We start from the raw sequence: 23,230 nt of genomic DNA, 5'->3' as shown, positions 1-23,230 counted from the left end.
CTGAATGGGCTATAGGGATCATCCAGACTAGTAACCACTACTGTTTATGAATTACTTGCATCAATACTAGATGAGTTGTTTATTTAAAACATAAAATATCCTCAGCCCCACCTCGACCACTGAATCAGACTCTTTGATGGTGAATCGTAGGACTCTGATCCTTACACTCCTCAACCAGCATTTGGGTGACACTGGTCTTCACCAAGGACCTTATTATACAGGCGGGGTCTCTGAGACTCAGATTAATTAAGGCACTTTCAAATGGTTCCATGGTGAATTTACTGGTGAAACCCAAGCTCATGATTACAGTTCAGTGCTCCTTATATTCTTTTCTCCTACCTGCATGCTCTAATTATCTGAAATAAAATACCACTTCCATGGGGAATTTTCAAGTTTGCATTTGCAATTTTGTCCACAAAGTAAGTTTTGTTTCTCTTGATCCTCTCCGAATTTGGAATGTTTTTCCTATCCCCTTAAATACGTTCTCACATAACTTTACCATGAAAGACCAAAGGAGGATACTTTTATCCAGGACAACTCTTTTTCAGAACAGAAATAAAATAATTATCAGAATCACGCAGCACTTTTGCAGATAAAGAAACTAAGGCCCACAGAGGTTAAACTGTAATCTAATTAGTGGCAGTATCTTCTCCAAAAGTTGGGTTTTCTGATCCCCAATTCAGTGCTCTTTCCACTATTCCTCATTAAAGGTTGGTGTGGGTTGTTGTTACTTTGTTTTAATGTAGTCATTGACTGCTAGTTTTTCAAGTTAATACATACTTCCCTTGGTGGTAAATCATGTATGTATACAAAATTTGGAACCAGTCTTGGAACCAGACTAAATAAGTAAGTCCTAGTAATATCGTCAAATATAAATACTAGAAATACTCTCTGGAGAGAATTTTGAGATCATGGTGGTGTGCTATTTCCTGACTCTTTGGGGATTCATTTATTTATTCAACAAATAGTTACTGAGCACCTATCAGGTGCTAGGTTCTACTTTGGACTTGGGATACAGTAGTGAACAAAACAAACCAAAACCCCTTTTTCACAGAACTTGCATTATAGTCAGGAGGGGGATGGAATGGGGGGGGGGTTGGAACTGGTTTGCAATTTTAGAAAGGTTGCCCAGAGTAGGTCTCAGAAGGAAATAGGGAAGCAAGCCATGTGGATATCAAGGGCAAGAATGTTCCAGGAACAGCAAGTGAAAAGGCTCTGAAGCAGAGCATGCTTGATGTGTTTATGGCTAAAGAAGAAAACAAGAGGGATAGGAGTAGGAAATTAGAACCTTGTAGGCCAACCCTAAAGACTTCGGTTTTTGCTTTGAAGTGGGAAGCCACTAGAGGGTTTTAAGCAGAAGAATGAGTATCACAGACTGTTTTGTGGAGAACAGAACGATGAGGGCAAAGGTGGGGAGCTGAGAGACTAGGTAAGAGGTTATAGGAATAATCCAGGTGAGAGATGATAGTAGCTAGACCAATGTAGTTAATGGTCAGATTCTGGATGTATTTTGAGGTTTAAAACTTTTAAATTTGTTGATGGGCCAGAACCATCTGACAGTGGTGAGAATGGGACAGTCAGGGATGATTCCAGAGTTTTGGGCCTGAGCAACTAATAGAATGGAGTTACATTTTACGGAAATAGGATTGTGGACGTGCATATTTGACGAGAAAGATCATGGAAATGTTAAGTTTCTATTACATATCTAAGAATACATATAGAGTAAGCAATTTTATATAGTGGTCTGGAGTTCAGGGAAGAAATCCAAGCTGGAGAGAGGAAAGTGTCTATGTGGCTCATACCTTTGTTGGAACCATCTAAGAGATGTGATTTCAGTGAGTAATTAGACTGTTGAATTATGTGTGCTTCTGGAAACAGTCTCATTTACGATCTAGTTTACAGACTGTGATGCTAATCCTTGTCAGTGGTGTACTTTTTAATAAAATGTCACAAAGTACTATCTGCTGAATATATGTATAATTTAAATCAAGGTATACTTTTTATTTGACTTGTTAAATAGTGTTTAAAACAAAAATGTTGTGGGGATGCCTGGGTGGCTCAGTCGGTTAAGAATCTGCCTTCGACTCAGGTCATGATTTCAGGGTTCTGGGATCAAGCCCCACATCGGGCTCCCTGCTCAGTGGGGAGCCTGTTTCTCCTAATCCCCCTGCTACTCCCCCTGCTTGTGCTCTCTCACTATGGCAAATAAATAAATAAAATCTTAAAAAAAAAAACAAAAACATTCTTTAAAGTCCTAGAAACATTGTGCTATGCAGGCATAGTTTTTGTCATGGACTTTTCCTCAAGTATATAGACATTTTTGACAGAGTTTTTAGTGTTTAAGGTCTGAATCAGTTATTTGTCTTCTGGCTTTTTTCGTTCTACATCCCTTGATAAAAGACACAGTTATATATCATGTATTGATAATGCTTTTCTACTCCTTTCTTAAGAAAACAGTAACAATACATTTACTGAAAAAAAAAAGAAAGCATCAAACATATATATTACCTTGAAGTAGAAATATTCATCATAGCTATTAATGTCATTAATCTATGTAAAGTATATAGAGTAGTAATGTGTTGAAACTTTTTTTACTCTTTTCATTGTAAAAGATTACATATGATATCCTTATTTTTATATCAAAATTTAACCACAAACACTTCCATAAACTATTTCTAGGGCAGGCATTCATATATGCAAAGGGGTTTAAGAAGTTTGCATTAAGGGGCATCTGGGTGGCTCAGTTAAGCATCCGCCTTCAGCTCAGGTCATGATCCCAGAATTCCCGGATCAAGTCCCTCATCCAGCTTCCTGGTCAGCTGGAAGTCTGCTTCTCCCTCTGACCCTCCTCCCTCTCCTGCTTTCTCTCTCTCAAATAAATAAAATCTTTAAAAAATTATTATGCTATCAAGTTACTTAAGCTGCATTTTTATCTAGTCAGCATAAATTGTCCATCACCCAAATCGGCATGTCCTATGCTAGTGTCCATGAATCCTTATAATATAGATGCAGAGGAACAACATGTTATGAAAACCCACCTTCGGTCCTATGTGGAATGTAAATCAAATCAGAGCTTATAGCATTGACACTAATTGGTCAGAGATGAGTGGAGATTGATCAGTGTTAAGTTTTGTCAAAGAGTATGTTTTGAACCAGGACTTGAAGCTGTGTGAGGAAAACTGAATAAAACAATCTAACTTCAAATTAACTGCTTTTGATTGGTCATGTGTATGCAGATACATGTATATGAGTATTTTTTATTTCTGTGTCAATCCTCGCCCTAACTAAAAAGGATACAAGATGAGTACTCTAGGAGAATGTTCTAGATGCATGCATATATAGAAATAAAAGGATTTATTAGAGCCTGTGTTTCCTCCTATTTGGGGGTAAAATGGGAATGTTTCCATGGTTTTTATGATTAAATAAGATAGTGTTTGTGGTAAGTGCTATGGGAGGAACACTACTGAAATATTTGATAGTATTAACATAATCTACACTTTATGATAGAAAAGAAGAAAGGAAATTCATTGTAGATTCTAAAGGGGTAAAAAAAATTTTAAGTACTTTAAAAAGCATTCTAAATAAGGCTTCCTGTATCCTCAGTATATCTCAGTTTTCAGTTATTATCTATTTCACATGTTACAAAATCCAGGTTCCTGGTTTGAGCAAGAAATGGAATGTCAAAATCCAGATCTTTCTAGCTCCAAACACCACCTATTGTTCTTTCTTCACCTGCTTCCAAAATGGACATCATAATTCACAAATGTACTTAAATCATCCTGCTCAAGGATGTTCTTTCACTTAAATATCACAAGGTTATTTAAATGTTTTATGAGATTATCGTGAGGGGAAATTCTGACATTTTAAATTATTCACATGGCTTTTTAATTTTTCCTTTTAGGAATCATGGCTCTTCTGTGCAGATGTTCCTCACTGGCAAAAAAAAAAAAAAGTTTTTAAATAATCCTCTAGTCTAGTTTAAAATAGCTCATATTTTTTAAAGTATTATGATGTATTTTTGTTTTTGTAGTACTTTGTTTCTGACCCTTTTGTTCATACTCTAATTTTTAGTTACTGTTTTATATTTTTGCTGTTTTTTATCTGAAATTATTTTCGCATAATAAATCAAAGCTCTTTTATTTTGTGGACCACAGGCGTTTGTCAGATGTGCAGTATATCCAATTATTAATTTCCCTCTTAAGTGATGCTGCCAGTTTCTTAACTCTCAGATCAGTGCCTTATTAACACCATCAAATTTTATGGTGCCCACTAGAAAGAATATAGAGAAAGGAAAATCATCTTTCAAAATATCCTATTTACTCAGTAGCCAAGTTGATGTTTCCAGATAAAACTTTGGTTTCTCAGCCAGTATTTTGATGGTAGATGAACATAAAACATTTATAATAAATATTGCAGTGCAAAAATATTTGTCAAAACCATGGCTGCTTTTTATTTTACAAAATAAAGGTAGCTAGTAAATTTGATGAGACTGATTATCATGTCAGTGACTTCTGGAGAAAATTTCACTATAAGTAGCCACCTTTTATGTTATGTATAAATGTGGATTTTCCTTTATGAGCTTCTAATTTGAGACATCTATAAAAATAATAAAAATTTCTACTTCCTTTTTCATAGAGCTGGAGTGGACCAGAGAAATTGCTTGCTTTAGATGAGCTTATTGATAGTTGTGAACCAACCCAAGTGAAACATATGATGCAAGTGATAGAACCCCAGTTTCAACGAGACTTCATTTCCTTGCTCCCTAAAGAGGTAAGGGCTATCAATTATATTCTTCATTGGGTGCTATTTGAAAATATAACTCAACAGCAACCACCTTTAAACATGGTCATGCTAATTATGGTATTCAGTATTGTCAGTTTAACACTCTTAATTAGTGTTAAAGAGAGCTGTAAATGATAAGCTACTATGACTTAATATCATTTTCAGATTGAAGTATATTTATGGACTGATTAAGTGACTTCTTTCCACCACTGCAATAAGTCATATATGAGAGTAAGCTATTGAGTTCCATTAATTTGATTATTTCTTTATCATGATTTTTTTCCCAGGTTATTTGAAGTCCAACCTTTAGTTGTCATGGTACATTTATTATACATAGTAATAGATTTTTTAGAAATTCTGATTTTAGTAAAACAGCAATTTTTTTCTTATTTTGTTGTTTATTTATCCAAAGTCCCTAATACTCCCTAATAGTTTTGTGATTCTATGAGTTGTAGTTCTCTGTTAACTTACATTGTGTAATTGTTTTGAAATATATGGAATTTCACTTTTTCTACTAATCATCCCTCTTCTTGCCCCATCTCCCCCCGCCCACACACACACACGTACACACACACGCACAATCACCGATTTCCTGCATTGATTACATTCTTACAACATTTCTTTTGGAATTAACTTATGCCCATTTGCTTTTATATCTTTATGTGAACTGACACTATTTTTTATCACAGATAGATTATGATCATATGGGCATTCTTGGCAGTATAAACGAGGCATAGCTTAGATGTAGTTCTTTTATTGATGTTAATAGGCTTCACAGTTTCATTTCTGCCAGCAAATAATGTAAGATTAAATAATCAATGTCACCATGGTTTATATTTTCACAAATTATATATGTGCCACTAATTATATGTCAGCTAAGAAGACAATATATAAAATGATAATATACCACTGCAAATGATCTTGAAACTTCAAATATGAAAAGGAGTGAATAACCATTCTAAATATCCTGTGGGCAATAAACATAGTCTCAATAATAATTTCACATTGGATACAAATAAAATAGTTTTATATTTAATGTATGAAACTAAGCATTACTCCAGGAAAAAGCAAACTGAAATGTTTCTGCTTTGGAATGATTTTTTAAAATGGTTAAAAAAAAATTGTATTGTCCCAGAAAAAATTTTTTTATTCTTGCTGGCTCATTCTAAAACTGAACACTTTGAATAGAATTGGCTTAGGAAATGACATAAGCTCTCTTTGCTTCCAGAAGAACATTCATAATAGGTAGCACTTTTATAAGTATGTGACTGAAAGTAAAGTTAGTCACCTCTAATATATTCTTCATGGTTTCCTTGGATAGCCTCCTTATTTTAGAAGGTAGTATTTTTATTAAAATGTAGACTTTTGCTTAGTCTCGTTTGGCCCCTTATATCTAAGAATGGTGAGTGTTTTGTTTTGTTTTACTTTATTTGTATTTCCATAGTAACTTTTGGACACATAAAAATGTGATTTAAAGTTAGGAGAATAGGAAATATTTTTAAGAGTCTAAGAATTGAGCACAAATTATCGATTAACTGGTGTAAGTGCAATAAAGATTTTCTGGGATTAACTGTTCTTTTAAAGATTGCCTGAGGAAAAAGAAGGGAGGCTAGACAGGAGAATGAGAGAGGACCCTGACTTAGCAGATCATCTGTGTTTTCCTTTTTTTTCAACTACTAGGAAACATTTCCTATTTTCTGTTACTGAAATTTCAAGTTTGGTCAAGGAAAAGTTAATTATATGAAAGAGATTTTCAATTTAAGAGCTTCTGTCCAGTGGAAGTCCTTAGGAGGAATTACTAATCTAGATTTTACCTTTAAGACAAATGAACACAACGCGGTATTAGCCAGACCATTTTACTTGTCTGCGAGAAACCTGTAAGCCCCTGCTTTGGTGTTCTAGAGATGTTCTTCAGAACAGTGCCCATTCTCTGTCCCGTATAAGGAACCCCACATGACAAAACCTTGCTTCCTTTGAGGAACTGGTGTACTTCCCCCATAATAAACACAAAGAATTGTGAAACTAATTGCCGTTCCCTTTTTGGTTGGCAGTTTAATTTAAAAACCATGTAAATATACTGTTGCCAGTATATTTGTGTTCTACTTTCCCCTGGTTCAAACCTTCTTTTCTGATTTATATTTTTACTAGTTCTGATTTTCTTATTCATATTTTTTATTTTGCTGTGTGTATTTTCTGAAATACTTCGATGTTTTGAATAGAACTGATTAGATTTAAATAGAATAAGTAGAAGTTCATGGTTGAGTTAGGGTCTTTGCTATTTTAAAGGAAAGTGTGCTGGTTACATGTGGAGTTAACACTTCAACGTACTTTAGCACCTAAATGTTTCTTTCCTCTTTAATGTGTGCAGACACTGGACTAGGTTATCTGACAATCACCAGTAATGAGGGATATTATAACTGATGATTTGGGATGTACCTTTGAAATCTGAGGTGCTCTGGATTTGTTTTCTAGCCTTTAAGATCCTTTGACTGTTTCTGTGAATTACCTGATTTCTACTTCAGCTGGATAACTAAAGTAAAGAATAGATTTTTTTGTATGACCATATTAAATATCTTGGGCACTAAATAGCATCTCTTTTCCACCAGTATAACTTTGTCCCTGATAATTTCTATGTTAAATATCAATTTCACATAGAAGAATATGGTGTTATCCCATTACTGTTATACTGACACTGAACAAACTTACCCAGGCTCTGATTGATTGATAATTTCAAAATTAAGTGACTTACGGAGTATCCATTAAAAAAGTACAATGTTGAGATATATATGTGTTTGCGTACTTGTATATGTGTATCTATATATACACATATACATAGATTGTTGAATGTAGTTATGCCTTTTTATTTAAAATGACTCAGACTGAATGGGCTTCTCTGATGGACCAAAATAATTATTCCACAAAAAGCCTTTCACTGTCAGTTATTAGTAGTAGTATTAAATTGAATACTGACTGGTTGGAGTATTTTCTATATGAAATGTACTCAAAAAATATGTGATTAATGGTGAACTCTCTGTATACAAAGTTCTTGGATAAGCGTAACTTACGTTATGTAATTACTGTTTAGCATCAGAAAATAATTCAAATTGTGCTTTTACTTCCCATTTGGCCTTTGGCCCTTTGAATGATTGTTTGTTTTAATTCTTGTAATTTAATTTCTGTAAAAACTAAATTTTATTGCTGTGTTTAACTCATTTTGATTCTAATATCATAACTTAAATTTTTATGTGATTAGTGAGGCTAATTGGATAAGCATACTCAGAAGCTACCATTCCCCCCTTTCTTCTTTCCTCTTCCTTATTTACCTGAATTGAGTAAACATGCTGAAAAAAACTTGTTTGCAAGTATTGGAAACAAAATTTTAAGATCAGTGATATACTAAAGAGCTAGTTCAAACATACAAAAATCTATCTGGCCGATCAAGAAAATCCCCATAAGCAATGTAAAGTAATTAGAACCTAATTACTTTTATATGTCTGTGGAGCAGTTTAGTAATTGTCCCCTATTGTCCTTTACAGTAAAGGGTATAAATGTTTGAAAAGTTCATCATTGTGATAATAAACACTTTGACATGATAAAGAACTATTAATTATATCTGTCAGAAGTGATCTGAAATCATACCACACAGAATATCTAGAAATCTCATTTCTTAATTTAAGTCCTGTCTTCATTGAATTTACATGGTCGTGGGGAGAGAAAAGTAGAGAATCTAAGCAACTAACAAAGTATATCTATAGACAGAAATAGTAGAATTCTCGAGTTGAGACTCACAGAGCAAAGGCAAGAGCAGAGGCAGGGAGGCTTAATAATTATTCCTTGAAGAGGTGAAGTTGGTGGAGTGAAGTTCATAAAAACCAATAGAGTAAGTTTTTTAAGTCTGCTATATGTTTAAGACTGACTCTTAGAAAGTACTGCCTTTCATAATTTTAAAAATTAGAATGTAGAATTATGTTTACCTAGGAGTACTTCATTCTGTTGAAAATAGTTATATATAAGTTAATTATATGTTAAATATAAATACACACACACACATATATTTAAAACGTGGGTATACTATGCTTTTTCCTTTCCATAGCTGGCACTTTATGTGCTTTCATTCCTGGAACCCAAAGACCTGCTACAAGCGGCTCAGACGTGTCGCTACTGGAGAATTTTGGCTGAAGACAACCTTCTCTGGAGAGAGAAATGCAAAGAAGAGGGTAAGGTTCAAAACCACAAGAGAAAATCTTTATACTTTGAAAAAGCAAAGTGATTCTGAAAACAAATAGAAAAAGTACAAATTAGAAGTTTTACGTGCAGGTAGAATAAAGTAGTGGATAACTGAGAAAAGAGAACTTCGGCAGCCTATCGAAGAATCAAGAATGAGTCTTCATTTATATTCACCTACTTATATAAAATCCACAGGTTATCCCACACATTCCAATGAGCCAAATCTTGGAGCTAACCCCTTTAATGATCACTAATAACTAATAGCAAATATTTCTGATTTGCTTCCCAGTCTCTAGTACAATTAACAAACAATGAAAAGATCAAGATGAGGATGATTTAAAGGAAACCCAAAAATCAAACACAGACCCATAGATACAGAGCAGATTGGTGGTTGCTAGAGGGGAGGGGGCTTGGGGGGCAAAATCATGTAAAGGGGATTAAGAGCTACAAACTTACAATTAGGAAATAAGTAAGTCATGGAGATGAGATGAAAGCGTGGGGAATATAGTCAATAATATTGTAGTAACTTTGTAAATTGGCAGAGGATAACTAGATTTATTGTGACCATTTTGCAATGTATGTATCAAATCACTGTGCTGTACACCTGTTATTAATATTGTATGTCAGTTATACCTCAATTTAAAAAAAGACAAACAAAAGACCTCAATACAAACTTTTGCTTAAAATAAGATATATATGAATTTCTACCAGCAATTTTATGGAAGAGAAAGGTATCCTGCCTCTCCAGTACTTACAGTTAGAGGTAAGGTTATAATTGCAACTGTCCTTGGGAGAGAAACTCGCTGACTAGAATTCACACTAAATAAATGACTACTCTCTCACTCACTCACTCACTCATTAAATAAAATAGAATGAGGGAAACCCCAAAATTATATTAACAGTACTCAAATACTCCATATTCTATTCTTTCCTTCCACAAATATTTATTGAACACCTCCTATGGGCTAGACATTCTTAAATGTTGGGGATATAGTAGTGAACTCCCATTTTCTTCCCATCATGGAGCTTATGTTCTTGAAAACTGTAAGAAAAAAAAACAAAAACAAAACTCCTTTCTTAGTAAAGGAGAAGGTATCCTCCATATTAAGTAAAGAAAGGACTTTTTTTCCAGCAGGCCTATAGAAAAATTGTATTTTTGAAAAAAATGTAAAAGTCTGGTTTGTTTCTGTTAATCAGAAATTTTTAGAAATAATCACAGAGCATGAGACAGATACTCTATAGGTTATCCTCCCCTTCAAGGAGGTTACAGGTGAGTGAAAGGTGAAGATCTAAGATACTTGGTTTCTGATCCTGCCTCTGCCCTGTCTGTAGCTTGGACTAATTAGTGAAACCTTCTCAAGAATCTGTATTATATGAAGTGGGATTAATCATCCCTGCCTTACCTTCTCTCATAGAATCATTATTTTAATGACTTTTTAAAAAAAATTATGGTAACATATACCTAAGACAATTTATCATTGTAACCATTTTTAAGTTTACAGTTCAGTGGCATTGAGTACATTCATGTTGTTATACAGTCCATCTCCAGAACTTTTTCATTTTTCTCGGCTGAAAGTCCATACCTATTTAATAGTAACTCCCTAGTCCTCCTCCCTGCAGCCCCTGGCAACCACCGTTCTATTTTCTGTCTCTATGAGTTTGACTTCTCTGGGTGCCTCATATAAGTAGAATCATATGGTATTTGTTTTTTTGTGACTGGCTGATTTCACTTTGCATATTGTCTTCGGGGTTTATCCATGTGGTGGCGTGTGTCAGAATTCCCTTCTTTTTTAAGTCTGAATAAATATTCCATTGTGTTTGTGTGTGTGTATGTATATATATGTATACATACATACATACATACATACATACATACATACATACATACATGACATTTTGCTTATCCATCGATGGACACTTGGGTTGCTTCCACCTTTCAGCAGTTATGAATGATGGCAGCTCTGAACATGTGTGTACAGATACCTGTTCAGGTTTCTGCTTTTAATTCTTTTGGGTGTATGTCCAGAATTGGAATTGCTGGATCATACGGTAATTCTATGTTTAATTTTTTTGATGAACCACCGTACTGTTTCCCATAGCTGCTATACCATTTTATATTATCACAAGTATTGCATAAGGGCTCAAATTTCTGCACATCCTCACCAACATTTCATAGAATTATTTAGAAAAAGAAATGAAAAAAATATGAAAACATGCCATAGAGAATGCAAACTTTACATTATTGTTTTATACTAACAGTGTTAGAAATTGGACAGCATCCTGCATTTCAGTGGTTTTGAGCATAGGAGGAAATGAGATATATTATAAAATGTGGAATTTTTATTATTGGTGACAGCAGTTATACTCTAACTCTTTAAAACTAGGTATCGATGAACCATTGCACATCAAGAGAAGAAAAGTCATAAAACCAGGTTTCATACACAGTCCATGGAAAAGTGCATATATCAGGCAGCACAGAATTGATACTAACTGGAGGCGAGGAGAACTCAAATCTCCTAAGGTAATTGAACTCTGGCACGATGTACCAGCAACCACAGATCAGTGTTGGTACCTAGTGTGCTCTTCTTGGCCAGGAGTATAACTTGACACCTATCTCCTATAGAAAGAAACAGTGTATTTTTAAATAACTGAAAATGTAATGAACAGTCGTCCCCTCTTGCTAATTTCTCCAGTCTGACAGCTGATGGTAAAAGATGATAAAAGATGAGTTGAATTGCATGTCATTCTACCTTAGGTAAATGAAAATTTCTGAATATCCTGTTGAATTTTGTGTTATATACGTTTTACCTAAGAATTTTCTTGCTCTCTGACCATGTAGTTAGAACATGATTTTTTGAGGAGTGTGCATTTGTGTTTTCGGTGTCTCTTGTAAATAGTTTGTGTTTTGGGTGTTTCTTGTGAGTTTTATTTTTATAAATTTAAGCATAATACTGATTTTCTGTCTTACTGCAAGTATATAAATAGTGGCAAAATGCTTGAAATTCTTAGATGTATTTATATGACTGGAAAAAAGCAATTAGGGGAGATACTGTTATATTAATATGTATAGATTATATCAGGCCTTTTTTCTTTGAGAGAATGAGCGGGTGCGAGCAGGGTTGGGGGAGAGGGGCAGAGGGAGAAGAGAGAGAGAGAATCTCAAGCAGGCTCCACACCCAGCATGGAGCCCTACCTGGGGTTTGATCTCATGACCCTGAGATCATGACCTGAACCAAAATCAAGAGTCAGACGCTTAACTGACTGAGCCATGCAGGCGCCCACAGGCCTTTCTTGTTTTAAGTTGAGAAAGTTGATAGTTATTGTTACTCTTGTCTTTCTAGTTTGTAAGTGCTTTTTGTTTTTGTGTGTGAAAATTGCAAAACATAGATGCGTATTTTTTTGGTTTGAACAAATAATTATAAAATACATTTGCATTTGAACCATCTTTATGAAGTTTTAATATAAAAGTCTTGACTCACTCAATTTTAATAGTTGATATCTCACATATAAATCATAGAATATGGAAAAAATAAAATGTTTAATACTTGATTCATCATTCAGGAAGGATGATACTTTGTGTTTTATATAAATTGTAATTTTAGAAATAGACTGTAGATTGCTGCTCCTATTTATGGCTTTATTTTTCTTTTCACCATTATTCTAAAAAATGTAATTTAATAACATATTTCTAATCTGTACATTTATCTTGTAGGTTCTGAAAGGACATGATGATCATGTGATCACATGCTTGCAGTTTTGTGGTAACCGAATAGTTAGTGGTTCTGATGACAACACTTTAAAAGTTTGGTCAGCAGTCACAGGCAAAGTAAGCTTCTTTCTACACTTCAGTTTTGGTATATGTCTTTGCAAGGATCAGCCAGGGAAAACATGGGTTCATTTTTGACCACAGCTTATTTTGATAACAAGTATCAGAGCTTCTAATTTATTTTTTCCCCTGGCACAAAGATAATGTTTCTCAGGATAGGGATGTCATTGGTTTCTTCCTATAAATAGTTTGTCTATCTTTGTGACTTAGCTATTGTATGATTTTTACAGATGTGCTTTATCTTTTTTTTTCTTTTTCTTGGCTTAATATTTCCCACTTTTATTAACCATCTCAGTTATATTGTCCCTTTTAATCTTTTTCAAAACTATGATTGAGGGATATTTGTTTTTCTTTGTAAACTGCTTTGTTGATAACTTACCTGTAGTTTAGAAGTTTAAATAGATGTTAATTTAGGCTTATCTCAAGCCCTGTGCGATGAAAGTAAAGCAGATACAGTATTTAAGTAGGAGTTTGAAGAAAAAAGCAGTCCAACCAATCAGTTTCACTGCATGCAGTATTATACTTCAATGGTTCTGTGGTGAATACTTATTTTTATCTGTCCACTGGAAAATGTTTGCATAAATTAAGTAATTGACCAGCTAAAAAAAACACAGAGGAAAATGTGAGGGAAAAAAACCTGTCTTTTAAAATGTTTTACAGCATGCTAATTCTTGGGCAAGAATCTTCTAAATAGTCCAAATCGGATGTTAAAATTTTTTAAAGCAGCTTCATACTTTCATAGTGTAATATTAGTTTTGGATTTATTTCAGAGTTTTAATATCTGTCTTTACTTGTCTAGAAGTACCTTGCCTGGCTCCTAACTACTGCCTTGGGGCAGATTCAGATGAAATGTGCTATATAGCCACACCTAACACGGTTGGCATTCTTTCATTGAATCCATTCCTATGGAAGTAACCAAGTTGCAGTTTTAGCATTATTTTATCAGAGACCAGGCTGGAGCTGTCATACTTTAATGAGAAGTGTTTTACTTTCTACAGACTTGTTCCTCAGTTGTATCTGTGTGTTTAATATGTAATGCTACTGAACAAGCAAAGCAATAAATAGTGATGGTATCATGTTATATTGACATGAAAAATTATTTTCTGATGGGCCAAACAATAAAATTTTATAAATAACTTTACCCCAAATTTTAATGAGCTACTGAAATGTTATGTAAATCATTTTTTTCTACCCAAAAGTAATCATCTTAAGTGTTTTTCCAGTGTCTGAGAACATTAGTGGGACACACAGGTGGAGTGTGGTCATCACAGATGAGAGACAATATCATCATTAGTGGATCTACAGATCGGACTCTAAAAGTGTGGAATGCAGAGACTGGAGAATGTATACATACCTTATATGGGCATACTTCCACTGTCCGCTGTATGCATCTCCATGAAAAAAGGTAAGGGAAAATCCTGTAGTGGTTGGGAATTCTTCCTCTGTTATCAGTTGTCTAATACAGTGTTTATTAGAGAGTGATAGTGTCCTCTTAAATTAGACTTTAATTAGTAGACTTCAGATGTTTCTATACTAGCAAAGCAGTAGTGTATTGGCTTAAAATTGGGAGATTGTCTTTAAATTTCCTTCTTCATTTAATGGCATTGTTGGCTTCCTCCTTGAAACTCTGTTCTCTAATCTTGGGTGGCACGTTATTGTTCTATATCTTTGATGACTCATCATCTCCAAAACAGTCTTTTTCTTTCTCTCTCTTTTTTTTACATTTTTATCTCTGCTCGTGGGACAAATTCAGTTATTTAGGCTTCCAGCTTCTGAGTCTTTTTAATTACCCACCCACCCTACCTGCACTCCATCATATCCCCTTATATCTAGACAAAAGCTGAGGTCTGCGGGTTTTTGTTGAGTCTCTCATTACCGATCACCTGAACTAGTGACATAGCTATCACACGTGGTTTTCTCACCTGTTACACAGCTGACAGAGAATCCTTTTCTAATTATGATAGTATCACTGCCCTTTGAGAGCCTTCTGTTGTCTGTCGAGTCAAGGAAGAAATCCTCAATCCCGTTTTCAAAATACTTTCAGCCAAACCAGACTGGCTTGCCGTTTTTTCTTCTCAGTGCCTTTACTGTTGCTTTGATCTCCTCCTTAAAGCCCTTCTGTTAAAGTCCTTTCGATCTTCTATTGGCATGTCTTCACAGTACCTCGTTAAACAAATGTGATTTCGACTTCATTTGTCATAAAAGGTCTCTCTGGCAGTCCTTACCATGAATCCGCTCCCGTCCTTACCTTACCTTTATTTCTATCCACAACATCTTCTTTGTGAAAACCATTACATTAAGCAGATTTCACGCTAGATTTGTAATATGTGAAGAAAAGTACTATTTCATTTGTAATCTGAATCTACTTTGAACAGTGTGCTCTATTAAAATTTGGGGGGGTTGACATTAAGAAACCTTGTATTTCAGTTTCCATTATATTCTGACTTAAATCTCTCAATGCTCCTTTCTACTCTTCCAAATGTAGAAACTGTGGCCTATCTTTATCTCTTAAGACTAACATGAAAATACCTGAATTTTCAGCTCTCCTTCGTAATCCAAAGGTGCTTGTGATATTTGTATCACTCCCGTCTTCCGAAGAGCATAGCTTTAATAATGTTGGGCCAATTTTTTAAGGGGTTTCTGTTGCCTCCCCGTGTGTATCTTCTAAAATCTGCATATCTTAATTCCTCCGTAGCCTGCTGACTATAATTATAAGCATAAGCAGCCTTTGTTTGAAGATATTCTAAAACTGGTTAATTTTACCAGAATTATAATGGTATAAGGCACATATCTTTAACTGTTTAAATTCCAAATTCAGATTTGTTTTGTTGAATAACGTTTATTAAATGTCTTCCCTAGTCACAAAGAGAATGTATGTTCATAATTACAATTTTGGGAAATGGCAGAAAGAATAAAGAAGAAATACAAAATTTTTCAAAATACTACCACCAGAGTTCTCCCATTAACATTTTATACATGTTGCCCACATTAGCATTTTATTTCTAAAATCAAAATCTTATTGTTTATATTTGGAGCTGGCCACTGCTGCTTCTGCTTTGAATACAATACAGCAGTTTTCAGGCCATCCCACAGAACCCCGGGTGCTGCACGCCACTTATAAATGTGGGAAATGTGGGAACCAAGCAGGTACAGTTCTAGGCTTCCCAACTTCCCATCCCAACCAGAGTAACTTGACTTTTGTATGTTTATATCTCAAGGTTTTACATAGGATTTCTTTGAAAACAGGTGTTCCTGCTTAAGAAAAGAAAAAATTCAATAACCACTGACTTTATATATCATGTTTTCTCATGCTATTAAAAATTTTAATAACTTTTTTTTTCTGTTCCCCCCCCCCACAGAGTTGTTAGCGGTTCTCGAGATGCCACTCTTAGGGTTTGGGATATTGAGACAGGCCAGTGTTTACATGTTTTGATGGGTCATGTAGCAGCAGTCCGCTGTGTTCAATATGATGGCAGGAGGGTTGTTAGTGGAGCATATGATTTTATGGTGAAGGTGTGGGATCCAGAGACGGAGACCTGTCTACACACGTTGCAGGGGCATACTAATAGAGTCTATTCATTACAGGTAAGAGATCATATCTCTCCTATCCCTTAGATGCTTTGCTGATGAATCATGAGATTGTTTTACTCAGATAATCACTGTCAAATTGCTGATTCAATACAATCCAAAAAAGACAAATCAAATTATCCTGTTGTTTACATATACTTTAAAATTGGCATGAAGAAAGCATAAATTTTTAACTTATTTAAATAATTTGTTTCAGTATTTCTGTGATCTGTTGTTCCTCTAAAATACAAATATTTGTCTTGGAACCTGAAAGTTTGGAGCCCCAAGTTTTACTATATTAATTAATGGGTAGATAGTCTCATAGGAAAATAACCTGGATTTTAATAAACTCCTTAGCAGAGGATTAATTTGGCCAAAAACTGCCCCTTTACCTTGATAGCTGAAAGTTGATGGACCATGTAATTGTGATCCATTCCCATTCAAAGTGGAAGCAGAGACTTTCTCCATCAGACTGCTCTACCATCAAAGGGCTGCTGATTTGTAGTCATAGGAAGTAAATTTGACTAACCTGATTTTTTTTGTATACCTTTGAACATGATATTCTTGAGTGAGTTGTCATATTTTTGAAATTGATAGCTAGATTAATAGCAAATTTAGAAAATGGGTCTTGTTTTATTTTCTGAAAGCATTTTCAAGTTGAAAATTTTTCCATTACTTATATAGTTTATTTACCAGTTACTGCCCATTAGTGATCAGCAGATTAGTACGTAGTCCCAGTGCTGACAGTTATCTATTCTTGGAATATTTGGCTCTTAATTTGTGGAATACTGTCTATGTCACAAAATATTGATATATAATAAAGATAAACTTAAAAAAGTTTATGAATTTGGAGGAGAGGGAATTGGCTGAAGTTGTTTTTATGTTTTGTGATATGTTCAGAACCTTAATGAATATAATATTCTCATTTAATAAACCATTAGATTGAGAAAAGAGGTAGCAATACTATTCTAGATCTTCTAGGAATTGACATCTATTGACTTTTAGTATAGCTGGGAAGCTGGAGAAGAGGTGCTATATAGCTTGCTTTTGTTATCAAAATGCCACTTCTTGTAATTCCAGATGTAATTATCTATTGGTGCATTTCCTAATTACCATTTGGTTCTTGTAAATGAAATTTTTATTTTACATACAGATTTTAATGGAACTTTTATTTTTTAAGATTTTATTTATTTATTTGACAGAGAGAGAGATCACAAGTAGGCAGGCAGGCAGAGGGAGAGGAGAAGCAGGCTCTCTGCTGAGCATGGAGCCCAGTGTAGGGCTCGATCCCAGGACGCTAGGATCATGACATGAGCTGAAGGCAGCCACTTAACCAACTGAGCCACCCAGACGCCCCTGGAACTTACTTTTAAACACCATGAGAGTTGTCTCTAGTCTTTTCATGCCGTAGGTGTGTTAATAAACACACCCTTTATCACAAGCTATGTCAGTAGTTTCAACTTTGTGTTGGGAAGTAAGATTCAAATGGCAATCTTTATTGAATGATCCATGATATTTAGCTGATCATCTGTGGCCAGATGATCTGAAACTAACATGTTCATTTTAGGTGTTTTGTTTTCTTTTAATTGTTTCTGCATCTAGTTTGAAGCCACTGGCCATAAAAAATTAGCAATTCTGGGGGTACCTGGGTGGCTCAGTTGGTTGAGCATCGACTCTTGGTTTCTGCTTGGGTCATGATCTCAGGGTTGTGGAATCGAACCCTGCGTTGGGCTCCGTGCTTGGCAGGGAGTCAACTTGGGATTCTCTCTCTCCTCTCCCTCTGCCCCTCCATCCCTCTCTAAAATAAATAAATAAATCTTTTTTTTTTAAATTAGCAATTTTGATAGAAGCTTCTGAGAACATACACTGTAGATTTGCTTGATTTACCTGCACTTTTATCCTGTTACCTCATTTTATTCCTGGCATTACCTCTTTCCTGTGCTTTATTTTTCTCCCCTGTAGGATTAAGGTCAATAAATAATATCAAGAATATCTGCACTTCTAGTCTAATAAGCTGTGTCTGTTGTAGTTTGATGGCATCCATGTGGTGAGTGGATCTCTTGATACATCAATCCGAGTGTGGGATGTGGAGACGGGGAATTGCATTCACACGTTAACAGGACACCAATCGTTAACAAGTGGAATGGAACTCAAAGACAATATTCTTGTCTCTGGGAATGCAGATTCTACAGTTAAAATCTGGGATATCAAAACAGGACAGTGTTTACAAACATTGCAAGGTAAGTCTTGGCTACTCAGCTTTAGTTGTGTTCGTTAAAAATGGGATTGTTAGTCAAAAGAGAAATATGGAGCTTTTATTGTCACAAAAAGAATTAACCTCATACAAAATGAAAATGCTTATTTTGGATAAGTTTCTGAGCATTTTCACTCTGACTTGACAGAACTAGGCTACCCTTAAGAAATTGTTTTAAATTGTGTTTTTAATATAAAATTGTTTAATACTTCCTTACATGTACAGTTAATTCGACCTAATCTTAAAGAACAATGTGAAGAAAGATCTTGGCTATATCAGAGAAGCAACAAGCTCATTTTTTTTTTGGATGATTTTTTTTTTTTTTTTTTTTTTAATTTGTAGTCCAATTCTAAATTAAAGAGCTACCTTACTGGGGTAAAAAGAGCATCTCTAATCTGATAGAAAATTGATTTGGCCTCAACTTAGACCCTTTAACCATCTGCTTAACTAGGATGGAAGGAATGATAGCACCCAGTAAAATGAAAAAATAAACATGTGAAAGCCACTAATATTAAATGAGGCACAACGGTGTTAACATTTTTTGTCATGATTAACTTCTTTTTATTGGTCATAGCCCTGAAAAGTGTTTTTTCATTGAGGCCATTTGGTGGGCTGCAATGCAACTTTTTACTCATTGGTTGTGTCTATTCCTCAGAGTTTTGGAATTGTGGTCATTTCAGCCTTCACCTCTGAGTGGTCAGTTCCAGGTGGTAAGGCTGGTAGATTTGGTGCCCATTCATCCATCAGCAGAATACATGAAGCTGAGCTATCTCCATCACCACTAGGAAGGCTCTTATTTGCACAGCCGGAAAACAAAACGTGTGCCCCATAGCTAACCAAGCTTCCTGGAAGACAGAACTCTTGAAAGTTAAATGTTTCAGTTACAAATAACTACCAGATTTTCTTGCAACCCTGCTGATCCTAAAATACTCACAGTTTCTAAATATGCAGCATTTTAAATATTTCATTTATTGTATGTTCTAATGTAGAAGGGTACAATTACAGTGTAACTTGCCCATACCCATGATTTCTAACCAGTAATTTAATTCCTTTGGTTTTGCCTAGGTCCTAACAAGCATCAGAGTGCTGTGACCTGTTTACAGTTCAACAAGAACTTTGTAATTACCAGCTCAGATGATGGAACTGTAAAACTATGGGACTTGAAAACGGGTGAATTTATTCGAAACCTAGTCACATTGGAGAGTGGGGGGAGTGGGGGAGTCGTGTGGCGGATCAGAGCCTCAAACACAAAGCTGGTGTGTGCAGTTGGGAGTCGGAATGGGACTGAGGAAACCAAGCTGCTGGTGCTGGACTTCGATGTGGACATGAAGTGAAGAGCAGAAAAGAAATTTGTCCAAATGTGTAGACGATATACTCCCTGCCCTTCCCCCTGAAAAACAAACAAAAAACAAAAACAACAGAAGAAAAAAAAGAAAAAAGAAAAAAAAAGAAAAAAAAGAAAAAAGAAAAGAAAAAGAAAAAAAATCCCTTGTTCTCAGTGGTGCAGGATGTTGGCTTGGGGCAACAGAGTGAAGAGATCTACAGACAAGAAGGAAAAGAGGAAGACATGACAAACCGTAACTGACGAGAGAGGCGTCTGCTGTCTCAGCACATAAAAGGCTTCACTTTTGACTGAGGGCAGCTTTGCAAAATGAGACTTTCTAAATCAAACCAGGTGCAATTATTTCTTTATTTTCTTCTCCAGTGGTCACTGGGCAGTGTTAACGCTGAAGCTTCGTTAAAGATTCTGTTAGCCTGTCCTTTTACCACTGAGACCTAGGAAGGGGCTGCAATAACACCCAAACAGGGACTGGCTGACTTTCTCAGTAGAGAGCATCTGCAACAAAAAGTCATTTTTCTGGAGTGGAAAAGCTAAAAAAAAAAAAAAAAAAAAAAAAAAAAAAAATTTACTGTGAATTGTTTTTGTACAGTTATCATGAAAAGCTTTTTTTTTTTTTTGCCAACCATTGCCAATGTCAATCAATCACAGTATTAGCCTCTGTTAATCTATTTACTGTCGCTTCCACATACACTCTTCAATGCATATGTTGCTCAAAGGTGGCAAGTTGTCCTGGGTTCCGTGAGTCCTGAGATGGATTTAATTCTTGATGCTGGTGCTAGAAGTAGGTCTTCAAATATGGGATTGTTGTCCCACCCCTGTACTGTACTCCCAGTGGCCAAACTTATTTATGCTGCTAAATGAAAGAAAGAAAAAAGCAAATTATTTTTTTTTATTTTTTTTCTGCTGTGACGTTTTAGTCCCAGACTGAATTCCAAATTTGCTCTAGTTTGGTTACAGAAAAAAGACTTTTTGCCACTGAAACTTGAACCATCTGTGCCTCTAAGAGGCTGAGAATGGGAGAGTTTCAGATAATAAAGAGTGAAGTTTGCCTGCAAGTAAAGAATTGAGAGTGTGTGCAAAGCTTATTTTCTTTTATCTGGGCAAAAATTAAAACACATTCCTTGGAACAGAGAGCTATTGCCGCCTGTTCTGTGGAGAAACTTTTCTTTTTGAGGGCTGTGGTGAATGGATGAACGTACATAATAAAACTGACAAAATATTTTAAAAATATATAAAACAAAGTTGCTGGTCAGTCTTAGTGTTTTACAGTATTTGGGAAAACAACTGTTACAGTTTTATTGCTCTGAGAAACTGACAAAGCAGAAACTACAGTTTTTGTAGTAAAGGCGTCACATGCAAACAAACGAAATGAATGAAAAAGTCAAATGGTTTGCCTCATTCTCCAAGAGCCACAACTCAAGCTGAACTGTGAAAGTGGTTTAACACTGTATCCTAGGTGATCTTTTTTTCCTCCTCCTGTTTATTTTTTTTTTGTTTTATTTATAGTCTGATTTAAAACAATCAGATTCAAGTTGGTTAATTTTAGTTATGTAACAACCTGACATGATGGAGGAAAACAACCTTTAAAGGGATTGTGTCTATGGTTTGATTCACTTAGAAATTTTATTTTCTTATAACTTAAGTGCAATAAAATGTGTTTTTTCATGTTAGTATGCCTGTTTCTTCTAGTGAAGTAAATGATACTTCATTATAAATATTTAGGGTTTGTCTCTAATATTTAAGATATCAAAGTCTTGGTTGGTTTCTTTGCATTCCTTGTAGTGTGACATAGAGATAACTACTTCCTGTTTCATACAGCTGAAGTTTCAAACAGCAGGCCTGTTTCATACAGCTAAAGTAAGAATGTGCCTAGAATGTAAATTTGGTTTATTGCCTTAGACTATAAGGGAGGACACTCCGCTGTGCCTATCTCTATATAACATTGGATGTATAAATATGAAAGCTGAGCCCCTCAAAGAGTCACAAAAGTTTTGTGATCGTTACAACTGGAATTCCTATTTAAAAAAAAAAAAGTTCATTTTTAAAATTTGACCACATATTGAGTACTTACCGGGAACGTTCTGTGCGTTATCTCTGAAGCCCCACCCTCCCTGAAAGGAGATACTATTCTCTTCTTTAAAGGTGAGGGTGGAACTGGCTCAGACTGGTTAGGTGATTTGTCAGAAGTCAGATAACTAACTAGCAGAGAGCCAACATTCATACCCATGCTCTTCAAGAAGAAAGAGACCTAGAATTTTGACAGACTTTCCAAAAGTGGAGTTTTGGAAAAAGTAAGTCATTTTTCTGGTACTTTCAGGCTCTTCTGTTGCTCTTTTAGTCAATAAATCTGGTATTTTATAATATGAGTGAAAATAGCAGGTTCTGTTTCCCACTCACCTCGTCTATATATTTAACATTTTTTAATCCCTACATTTAGTCACCAGACCATAGATGAAAATCTAAAACTTAAAACAGATGCTGCTTAGAGAATACATTTCACACAATCATAAAGTGTGTGTTCTTTACTCCTAGAGCAGCAGTTCTTGGGCCTCAGGTTCCGAGAGCTACTAAAGCTGAACATCAGGAAGTGGGGCCCAAGAATCTGCATTTAAACTAGCTCACCTGGCGAGTCATGTTCACAACTTAGAACCACTGCCTTAGATCCCTACTGTTGCCCATTTGGTTTATTATTCCCCAGCACATTACAGGCACAGAACCATCAGGGAGAAGTGACAGGTTAAAGGAAAAGACAGAAAAACCACATGGCTAAACACAGGCAAAAATCACTTTAGGTCTTAAGAGCAGGGACAAGCAGCCCTGCCTGCTTTAGGATAAACCAGGGCATAGCCCAGCGCCGTTACTACTGTTCATCGACAACCCTGAATGATCAAGAAGTTGTAATTCTATTTGGTAATCTTGAAACTGCTTGATGTTTCATAATACAAATGTGGCTTACCTGTAATATAATTAAAGAAAATCATCATCTTTAAAAAAATGTACATTACAGAACAGAATTGAGCTCACAGGATTTGCAGACAAATAGGTGGGAATTCAAATCCCAGTTTTGTAATACTGTCTAGTTATGGGAATTTCATCAGATTTCTTGACCTCCTGTTTCCTCATCTTTTAGTATGTAGACAATACCCACCTGCTAAGGTTATTGGAGGGATGAAGAGAATTGTTACAAAGCATGTAACACACCAGTGGCACTTCAAGCTCAATAAATGTTAGC

General features: G+C 35.3%; 1 protein-coding gene across 5 annotated transcripts in view; it reads left to right on the top strand.

Moving 5' to 3' along the window:
* The window catches only part of FBXW7 (F-box and WD repeat domain containing 7), a 221,462-nt gene extending 199,794 nt beyond the window's left edge, over positions 1 to 21,668 (top strand). For 4 of the 5 annotated variants that reach the window (XM_025874313.2, XM_025874315.2, XM_073892368.1 and 1 more), the window contains 8 exons: positions 4,636 to 4,770; positions 8,876 to 8,999; positions 11,394 to 11,530; positions 12,722 to 12,835; positions 14,059 to 14,240; positions 16,195 to 16,420; positions 18,432 to 18,642; positions 19,722 to 21,668. In XM_025874313.2, the coding sequence (XP_025730098.1) occupies positions 4,636 to 4,770; positions 8,876 to 8,999; positions 11,394 to 11,530; positions 12,722 to 12,835; positions 14,059 to 14,240; positions 16,195 to 16,420; positions 18,432 to 18,642; positions 19,722 to 19,990 (1,398 nt within the window). In that variant the 3' untranslated portion in view covers positions 19,991 to 21,668. Of the gene's footprint in view, positions 1 to 4,635; positions 4,771 to 8,875; positions 9,000 to 11,393; positions 11,531 to 12,721; positions 12,836 to 14,058; positions 14,241 to 16,194; positions 16,421 to 18,364; positions 18,643 to 19,721 lie in introns of those variants that run through there. The other variant, XM_073892369.1, reaches the window with a different exon arrangement.
* The last annotated feature ends 1,562 nt before the right edge of the window (positions 21,669 to 23,230 follow it).

Source organism: Callorhinus ursinus, unplaced genomic scaffold (genome assembly GCF_003265705.2).
Source record: "Callorhinus ursinus isolate GAN/ISIS: 27379988/994484 unplaced genomic scaffold, GSC_fseal_2.0 scaffold4, whole genome shotgun sequence".
NCBI lineage: Eukaryota > Metazoa > Chordata > Mammalia > Carnivora > Otariidae > Callorhinus > Callorhinus ursinus.
The sequence above is the reverse complement of the archived record's forward strand: the minus strand, read 5'-3'. Positions and strand labels throughout refer to the sequence as shown.